Genomic DNA, 10395 nt, shown 5'->3' with positions numbered 1-10395 from the left:
GATTTCGCGTATATTTCGGAAACGATAAGAGATAGAGCAAAATGGACTTCTGATTTTGGTTGTCGATGGCACAATTTTTTTGTTTTCGTATATATACACCTTTTTTTGGATCTATGTGGGCAATATTATGGTCAGTGAAGTTCTAAACGGTCTTAAGCGCCTCTTTTTTAGTAGGAACTTAAGTCATTTTGGAAAATGATTTTTTCTTTTTAACAATTTCTATAACAAACGAAACCGAAATTAATTTCTTTATACCTGTCCAACGCGATTACAACATTTTAAGACGTTTAGTAACTACTTGCAGCGGTAGTGAGTGAAATTCGTAATCTGAGTTTTTTCTCTTAAGTCCGACTTACGCTTGACTGTAGATTTCTAATAGGTTTTCCTGTAATCTACAGGTAGAGGGCTATCCTGTGTATTTTTTTGAAAATTTTACGCTAAGTAATTTCGGAGATAAGGGGGGAATGGTCATTTTTTGCGTATTTTCTTAAATTACTTCTAAATTACCAAAATAAAAAAAATAAAAAAAATATACTTCAAATGCTTATAAAGTGCTCTTTCATTTGATATGTAACACAATATAGTTTTAATAACTTTGATTTTTAATTTTCAATGTTACCCCCCAAAAGTGGCCCCTGTGATTAAATTTCATTTAATTAAATTACATGTCCGTCTTTGGGCCACAGTTTTACATATGTGTGCCAAATTTCAAGTAAATCGGTCCAGTACTTTCGGAGAAATCGGCTGTGACAGAGGGACAGACAGACACGCGAGTGATCCTATAAGGGTTCCGTTTTTCCTCTTTGAGGTACGGAACCCTAAAAAACGATCTTTTGTTCGTTGCTGTCGCCGACTCACCGCTTACTCGCTTTTGGTGAGACCAATGCCTAAATATCGATCATATTTTGTACGCAAAAACAAATAACAGCCTATAATGTTTAATTAAGGAGACGATAAAGGAAACCACATCCTGCTCTGATATTATTCGTGGTTCAGATAAATCTAAAGCGACACTTCTGGAATTAGTCAAAATAAAGCTATTTATTATTTTGCCAACCGATCTGGCCTATTGGTTACTGATACTGTTATCAACGGTTTTTCCACCACGATACAATCGACAGACGATTTTTTGTTCATGATCTTTTGAACTAAGTAAGTATCATCTGACAAAACAGGAAACAGTAGACGAAGGCTAAAATTACAAACTGTTTCGGTGGCTGCCATTCCTCAACCCACCAACAAAGTGCCAGCTGACTGCTAATTATTCATAGCCGTTAACTACTACACTATACGAAAAATCGCGCCGGAGTCGATTGGTCATGGAAACCCGTTCATGGCTCGGAGTTTATATGGCCACCTAAATGCCATCATAATTATTTTCTTAAGAAAATGGTCCCTTATGCTTCAAGGACGTTTTCATCTGAAGTTCTTAAAGCTTAAAGGTGCTTTAATTATAAAGTACGAGTAATAATAATAATCACTACCGGAAATATATCCTGAAGGACGGTACGGTCGACATTTGTCGGGCATGCCGCCGTCCCGGAGAGCCACTCAGGCATATAATTTCCGGTTGTTCTCATCTTGCTAACAGCGAGTACTTGCACAGACATAATCTCGTAGCCAGGATTATTCACCAGCAACTTGCTCTTCAATACGGCCTTGTGAACCGCGAAGTACCGTACTACAAGTACTTACCTGCGCCAGTTCTCGAAAATGGTCGTGCCACGCTCTATTGGGATCGATCTATTATCACTGACAGGACTATTGTAGCCAATAAGCCTGACATTGTGATAATAGATCGACTGCAACGCCGGGCAGTGCTCGTTGACATCACCATCCCCCATGATGAGAATCTCGTGAAAACCGAGAAGGACAAGTCCAGTAAGTACCTAGACTTGGCTCACGAGATAACCGCCATGTGGGATGTTGAATCAACGATCATTGTTCCGATAGTCGTTTCAGCGAACGGTCTCATAGCGAAGAGTCTCGACCAACATCTTAAGAAACTCTCGCTCGGTGGCTGGATCAAGGGCCAGATGCAGAAGGCGGTGATCTTGGACACAGCGCGGATAGTCCGATGGTTCCTCTCTCTGCAGCCCTAACCACTGGCAGCTTGGGCCCTGCCCCGCTGCTGGCGGCACCCTAGGTTAGGTTTTTTATAATGTGTTTATATGTTTTTTATAAATTGAAATATCGAAATCCGGCGTGGTTTGTTTTGTTTGCCTTAATTAATTAAATTAATAATGAAGTCATGTATGTGTCGCAGGGATTTAGTCAAAGACGTTATATTATAATTACACTAGTGAAATTTTAATTACACTGATTATTGTCAATAACGAAAGATTCGCATAATTTCACGGGCTTATTTCAGTGATATTGTAATGTCACTGGACCGCATAAGTGATATTATAATAAACCTAGGTTCACGGCTTTCTCAAACCAGTGCTATTGTCAATTTATCACCGTCTTACAATTTCACTGTATCGGTCTAGTGAAATCATCACTGAAACTAGCCCGTTAAATTGTGAGAAATGCAAACGATTGACAATAATCAGTGTAATTATAATTTCACTAGTGAAATTATAATATAACGTCTTTGACTAAATCCCTGCGACATATGCACTCAATCAGGTAAACACGTATTATGTTGTGTGCACGTGTTGTCTACTTTCTGTTTTATGTTATATTAACAATTAATACTAACCATTATGGGCCTTTTGTTGTCTTAAATAATAAATAAATTAAATTTTGGCTTATGAAAAGCAATAATTTTATTTCTGTACCTAATTCATATATTTGGAGAATTTTCATGATTCGTGGATATAAATAAAAGTAGGTCAGGGTTGGAAACATAAAAAGGATTATAATGATGTACATATTTATTAACAAATTCTTAATTGAGGTAATAAACAAATCGTTATTTACCTAGTCGGATGCGAGTTCTCGCACCGTGCAAATGGGCCCTAATTGTTTTTTACGTTCTTTCTAATTTGATCTTGCAATCCCGAGAAGCTGGTGACTGTTGCAGTTTTGTTGCCGCTGAAGACAGTCCAAGAGCCAGTGGACAGTTCCGCTACAAAAACATAAAATAGATTTTAAAAAAATCTCTAAAAAATATTATTTTATACGTTCGTATATTTGCATACATATTGCATAATTTCATACGCATATTCATGCCTATGACGTACGTAACTTGTTTTGTACGTATTCTCAAAAGAGGATACAGAACAAATCAGACTGCTAAGATTTAGTGTCACTCTTAGCAAGGGGTGGAAAGAAAACGGAAGTAAAAACACAAATATTAATTAACATTATTAGTTTAGATTTAGATTAAGTGAAAATATTCAAACAAATTATATAAATGCCTCAAATTTAATAATGAGGTTATTTTCTGAGTGCTTATCACGAGCTAGACATTGCGTAGCTTTCAACACATTTCGCTCTCACTAAAAGACCTAATAAAGGGTTGTTATTTCACTCAGGAGTATTCCTTCGTTTTCTACTAATTACTAGGGACTTGACCTTCTTGGGACGTCCGCCAGTGACGGGGCAAGGTGTTGTCGAGCGCAGGGGCCTGGTCGTCGCTCGACCAGCTGAGATTCCTTAACGGCCCTGTATTAGGAGACGCTCCTACAAAATTACTCACGAGTATTCCGTCGTTTTCTACTTGCGCTGGGGTCTTGGGGTGTCCGCCAGTGACGGGGCAATGTGCTATCGAGAGCAGGGGCGTGGTCATCGCTCGGCCAGCTGAGATTCCTTAACGGTACCGTATTAGGAGACGCTCCTACAATTTTACTCACGAGTATTCCGTCGTTTTCTACTACTAGGGCCTTGACCTTCTTGGGGTATCCGCTAGTGACGGGGCAAGGTGTTGTCGAGCGCAGGGGCCTGGTCGTCGCTCGACCAGCTGAGATTCCATAACGGTCCCGTATTAGGAGACGCTCCTACAATTTTACTCACGAGTATTCCTTCGTTTTCTACTTGCGCTGGGGTCTTGGGGTATCCGCTAGTGACGGGGCAAGGTGCTGTCGAGCGCAGGGGCGTGGTCATCGCTCGACCAGCTAAGGTTCCATAATGGTCCCGTATTAGGAGACGTTCCTACAATTTTACTCACGTATATTCCTTCGTTTTCTACTTGCGCTGGGGTCTTGGGGTATCCGCTAGTGACGGGGCAAGGTGCTGTCGAGCGCAGGGGCGTGGTCGTCGCTCGACCAGCTGAGATTCCTTAACGGTAACGTATTAGGAGACGCTCCTACAATTTTACTCACGAGTATTCCGTCGTTTTCTACTTGCGCTGGGGTCTTGGAGTATCCGCTAGTGACGGGGCAAGGTGCTGTCGAGCGCAGGGGCGTGGTCGTCGCTCGACCAGCTGAGATTCCTTAACGGTAACGTATTAGGAGACGCTCCTACAATTTTACTCACGAGTATTCCGTTGTTTTCTACTTGCGCTGGGGTCTTGGAGTATCCGCTAGTGACGGGGCAAGGTGCTGTCGAGCGCAGGGGCGAGGTCATCGCTCGACCAGCTGAGATTCCTTAACGGTAACGTATTAGGAGACGCTCCTACAATTTTACTCACGAGTATTCCGTCGTTTTCTACTTGCGCTGGGGTCTTGGAGTATCCGCTAGTGACGGGGCAAGGTGTTGTCGAGCGCAGGGGCGTGGTCATCGCTCGACCAGCTGAGATTCCTTAACGGTAACGTATTAGGAGACGCTCCTACAATTTTACTCACGTATATTCCTTCGTTTTCTACTTGCGCTGGGGTCTTGGGGTATCCGCTAGTGACGGGGCAAGGTGTTGTCGAGCGCAGGGGCGTGGTCGTCGCTCGACCAGCTGAGATTCCTTAACGGTCCCGTATTAGGAGACGCTCCTACAATTTTACTCACGTATATTCCTTCGTTTTCTACTTGCGCTGGGGTCTTGGGCTATCCGCTAGTGACGGGGCAAGGTGTTGTCGAGCGCAGGGGCCTGGTCGTCGCTCAACCAGCTGAGATTCCTTAACGGTCCCGTATTAGGAGACGCTCCTACAATTTTACTCACGTATATTCCTTCGTTTTCTACTTGCGCTGGGGTCTTGGGGTATCCGCTAGTGACGGGGCAAGGTGCTGTCGAGCGCAGGGGCGTGGTCATCGCTCGACCAGCTGAGGTTCCATAATGGTCCCGTATTAGGAGACGTTCCTACAATTTTACTCACGTATATTCCTTCGTTTTCTACTTGCGCTGGGGTCTTGGGGTATCCGCTAGTGACGGGGCAAGGTGCTGTCGAGCGCAGGGGCGTGGTCGTCGCTCGACCAGCTGAGATTCCTTAACGGTAACGTATTAGGAGACGCTCCTACAATTTTACTCACGAGTATTCCGTCGTTTTCTACTTGCGCTGGGGTCTTGGAGTATCCGCTAGTGACGGGGCAAGGTGCTGTCGAGCGCAGGGGCGTGGTCGTCGCTCGACCAGCTGAGATTCCTTAACGGTAACGTATTAGGAGACGCTCCTACAATTTTACTCACGAGTATTCCGTCGTTTTCTACTTGCGCTGGGGTCTTGGAGTATCCGCTAGTGACGGGGCAAGGTGCTGTCGAGCGCAGGGGCGAGGTCATCGCTCGACCAGCTGAGATTCCTTAACGGTAACGTATTAGGAGACGCTCCTACAATTTTACTCACGAGTATTCCGTCGTTTTCTACTTGCGCTGGGGTCTTGGGGTATCCGCTAGTGACGGGGCAAGGTGCTGTCGAGCGCAGGGGCGTGGTCGTCGCTCGACCAGCTGAGATTCCTTAACGGTAACGTATTAGGAGACGCTCCTACAATTTTACTCACGAGTATTCCGTCGTTTTCTACTTGCGCTGGGGTCTTGGAGTATCCGCTAGTGACGGGGCAAGGTGCTGTCGAGCGCAGGGGCGAGGTCATCGCTCGACCAGCTGAGATTCCTTAACGGTAACGTATTAGGAGACGCTCCTACAATTTTACTCACGAGTATTCCGTCGTTTTCTACTTGCGCTGGGGTCTTGGAGTATCCGCTAGTGACGGGGCAAGGTGTTGTCGAGCGCAGGGGCGTGGTCATCGCTCGACCAGCTGAGATTCCTTAACGGTAACGTATTAGGAGACGCTCCTACAATTTTACTCACGAGTATTCCTTCGTTTTCTGCTACTGGCACTGGGGTCTTGGGACTCTTGAGGTGTCCGCCAGTGTCGGGGCAAGATGTTGTCGAGCGCAGGGGCGTGGTCTTTGCTCGACTGGCTGCGGCTCTTTGCCGGACCCGTATTGGGAGACGCTGTACAATTTAGAAGGAATTTTATTTGTCTCAAGTCAAAATATCCTAATTCAATAAGTGCATAGTGTTGACCTCACTTTTTAGGGTTCCGTAGCCAACTAGGAACCCTTATAGTTTCGCCATGTCTGTCTGTCCGTCCGTCCGTCCGTCCGCGGATAATCTCAGTAACCGTAAGCACTAGAAAGCTGAAATTTGGTACCAATATGTATATCAATCACGCCAACAAAGTGCAAAAATAAAAAATGGAAAAAAATGTTTTATTAGGGTATTTTTTTTTTCATTTCAACCCCAACGTGTGATATATTGTTGGATAGGTATTTAAAAATGAATAAGGGTTTACTAAGATCGTTTTTTGATAATATTAATATGTTCGGAAATAATCGCTCCTAAAGGAAAAAAAAGTGCGTCCCCCCCCCTCTAACTTTTGAACCATATGTTTAAAAAATATGAAAAAAATCACAAAAGTAGAACTTTATAAAGACTTTCTAGGAAAATTGTTTTGAACTTGATAGGTTCAGTAGTTTTTGAGAAAAATATGAAAAACTACGGAACCCTACACTGAGCGTGGCCCGACACGCTCTTGGCCGGTTTTTTTAGGCATTCTTTAAATAAAGTATTGATAAGTCAAATTAAAAAATATCTATATATAATTTAAAAATAAACTTGTTACCTCTTTTAGGCTTTTTTAGGGTTCCGTAGTCAACTAGGAACCCTTATAGTTTCGCCATGTCTGTCTGTCCGTCCGTCCGTCCGTCCGTCCGCGGATAATCTCAGTAACCGTAAGCACTAGAAAGCTGAAATTTGGTACCAATATGTATATCAATCACGCCAATAAAGTGCAAAAATAAAAAATGAAAAAAAAATGTTTTATTAGGGTACCCCCCCTACATGTAAAGTGGGGGCTGATATTTTTTTTCATTCCAACCCCAACGTGTGATATATTGTTGGATAGGTATTTAAAAATGAATAAGGGTTTACTAAGATCGTTTTTTGATAATATTAATATTTTCGGAAATAATCCCTCCTAAAGGAAAAAAAAGTGCGTCCTCCCCCCCATCTAACTTTTGAACCATATGTTTAAAAAATATGAAAAATATCACAAAAGTAGAACTTTATAAAGACTTTCTAGGAAAATTGTTTTGAACTTGATAGGTTCAGTAGTTTTTGAGAAAAATACGGAAAACTACGGAACCCTACACTGAGCGTGGCCCGACACGCTCTTGGCCGGTTTTTTGTTAAATAGTTTTGATTTCTCAGACAACTAGCTAAGTATAGAAATTGCCAATTAACTTACTACATATATGGAATTTGACAGTTGACAGACAACTAACCCTGAGTTAAGTGGTTGGTGCAAGTAGCCCTAAGTAATTTAAACTTGATGAAACTTCCCGACAGTAGTATAAAAACTTTAATTTATTTTATAAAGCCTAGCCAGATAAGCCAGATGTCAGTCAGTCATATTGAATTTGGAATGTTGAATGAAGTTACCTTAGCAACCAAAGAATCTATCAAGTTTAGTGTTTAGTTGATTGTCAAAGATTGTAAGATTGTCTCGGAGGAGGTAGGCCATAGCGAATGATATTCCGCTTTGTGTGGTAGGGCACAGCACAGCGCGGATATCATCTCTCTCGAATCTAGAGCAGAGCCCAACTGGGTTAGTGCCTCCGCCTTACAGAAGACCGCAGCCAAATAGCACTAGACCCTACTCATAGTGTTGTGTTCCTGCCGGTGAGTAAGGCTGCCAGAGCTCAACGAGGGTGCGGTGTGCTGATGACGGGAGGACTTACGGAACTAACTTGTTCCGTCTGTTGTCTTTTGAGTCGTTGGCAACCCGAACCCTCCTTGGAACTTGTACATTCCTTTTTGCTGTGTACAACTTAACACAGCAAAGGGGGGAGTGTACAAGTTTCTAATAGGGTGGCAACGCGCTTGTGACACTGTTTGAGTTGCAGGCGTCCATAGGTTACGGTGACCGCTTTACATCAGGTGAGCCGTATGCCTGTTTGCCACCGACGTAGTATTAAAAAAAATGTAATAAAAAGTGTACCTACATGAGTATTTTCAGTGATGTATTTTGATATTATATTGTGATATTTTGTGTGTGTGCATGTGTATTAGTGCTTGACGAAATTGAACTCATACGAAGCTGAAATAACCCTCTCGTAAGTAATCAGACATTCAACAATGGATGTAACAAACGCGTGGTCAGGCATAGCATCAGGGTGCGTAGCCGAATGGCACAAACGCTCACGAAACGCTCACGAAACGAAACGCTAGTAGATATCTATCTCTATCGCTCTTGAGTATTGGTGCGACAGAGCAAGACTACCTTTCGCGGCATTTCGTTTTCGTTTCGCATCGGAGAAATGCCATCGGCTACGGGGCCGGAAAAATGCCATTCGGCGTTTCGTTTCGTCAGCGTTTGTGCCATTCGGCTACGCACCCAGGTATTAAGTCTAATCTATGAAAAAAACCTTCAGGGGTAAGTCCCACCCGCTCGTATTTTTTTTACAGTACCTACAATCTCAATAATCCGACACTGTTGCTGACTTGGAGGTGCCAGATTTGTGGTAAATTTGATTTTTTTCCACATTCTCCATATTTGTAAAAAGACTGTATATTACTAACATAATAATTTTAAGTGAAGTCAGACTGATAATTAAGGCATAGATGGTAAACTTGGCCGTGAAGTGATCACTTGCACCTCTATTTTAGTGCCGGATTAGGACTGGACGTCTCAGACCTTCGAAGTGCCGGATTATCGAGAGTGTACCGTATTTCATACCTGTGTCCTGTCGTTGCGTTAGGGCCGTATCGTTGTTGTCGTCGACCACTTCGAACGAGCCTGTCTTCATATCTTGCACAAAAACAGTAGATTGTTAGCCAAGATGAAAAAGCTGCCATGCCCAGTGGTACGGTCGGCAAAGCGCGTGTAACGGCGCAAAGAGGAGAGCCGATTGCGTAATTGATGTCGCATTGAAAAACTTTTGGGTAAGAGCCATCCTAAATTTTATAGTGCTATACATTTTCGTATCAGCTACTTATTTCAACGGTATTATTCGTTACGAAGGTATTATAAGGAGTGTTTTCAAGTAGTTTTATTATTTAAGTATACCACCAAACCTTAGGTAGGTAAACGTTTTCACTTACCAATCCTGTAGATGTTTTCTTTGTGTGGTTGGATACGGCGAATCTGAGAAGCTTGCAGCGGAGATGCACCGTTGGCGTGGGTGGCGGTAACATCCGCAGACACAGTCATCGTATCTTAAAAAAAAGCAATATATTTCCTACATTCGAAGCCGTCTTCTTGTAAAATTACAGATTCCTCATTGAAAAATCTAAAAACTGCATAGAGCATTTGGTTATTGGTTAGAATTTATTGTGAAATATTTGACCAAAACAAACGCACATAACAATTCTGTGCATGTATTCTACAGAAATATTAACTTCTAGCCCTTCTACTTATTTATACCTAAAGTACTAGTAATGTATGATTTTTATATACAACACAAGCCTTCTTGAACTTACCGTGGGACTCAAACTCTGTAAGACGTCCTATAATACTTATTTTTTTTTAAATATACCCGTTAATTGTTAAGAGTGGCACTGAAAATTTAGTAGTCTCATGCATTCCGCCTACCCCTTTCTGGGATACAGGTGTGACTGTATGTATGTATTATATGTTATAGGTACATAAAATAAAATGAAAAATAAACTCACCTACGAAAATGAATCCGAGGAGACAGCACAGCGGAAGCGCGTGTGTCCAACGCGACCCCATCTTGCACGAATACGAATAGATATGATCTTCCCATTTATTTATATGTATGTAAGTATACGATTATTTACTCAGCCGCATAATCCTTCCAAAATAAAATGCCCTCTCCTGCCAAACTGTGTTTGCAAGATCCCCTCTATTAGCATCGTATTATGGTCTAAATTTCAATACAAGAAAGTATAGCATGGCGACACCCAGATATTGCCGCTAGCCGCTATCTATGTATAGGTATACCTACCTACTCAGTCATATTTTTAAGATGAGATAAAGTAGTCATTACTTTATACCTAACCAGAAAAGTTACGTAGTTACCCAAAAAAACAGAAAGTACCTAATTCTGTGTTACGTTATAAG

General features: G+C 42.3%; 1 protein-coding gene across 2 annotated transcripts; it reads right to left on the bottom strand.

Annotated features, from left to right (window-relative positions):
• Window positions 1–2864: 2864 nt before the first annotated feature.
• LOC125229386 lies at window positions 2865–10137 on the bottom strand. Of its 2 annotated transcripts, XM_048134211.1 has the most exons (5): window positions 9984–10137; window positions 9414–9527; window positions 9049–9120; window positions 6117–6263; window positions 2865–3073 (listed from the first exon to the last, which is right to left on the bottom strand). In XM_048134211.1, the coding sequence occupies exons 1-5, from the start codon at window positions 10042–10044 to the stop codon at window positions 2964–2966; spliced, it is 504 nt and encodes a 167-aa protein (XP_047990168.1). In that variant the 5' UTR covers window positions 10045–10137; the 3' UTR covers window positions 2865–2963. The 2 variants fall into 2 exon arrangements, with proteins under 2 accessions (XP_047990168.1, XP_047990176.1); XM_048134219.1 differs by lacking the exon at window positions 9049–9120.
• Window positions 10138–10395: the final 258 nt, after the last annotated feature.

This window comes from Leguminivora glycinivorella, chromosome 1, assembly GCF_023078275.1.
Source record: "Leguminivora glycinivorella isolate SPB_JAAS2020 chromosome 1, LegGlyc_1.1, whole genome shotgun sequence".
In the NCBI taxonomy this organism is placed as follows: domain Eukaryota; kingdom Metazoa; phylum Arthropoda; class Insecta; order Lepidoptera; family Tortricidae; genus Leguminivora; species Leguminivora glycinivorella.
The sequence above is the reverse complement of the archived record's forward strand: the minus strand, read 5'-3'. Positions and strand labels throughout refer to the sequence as shown.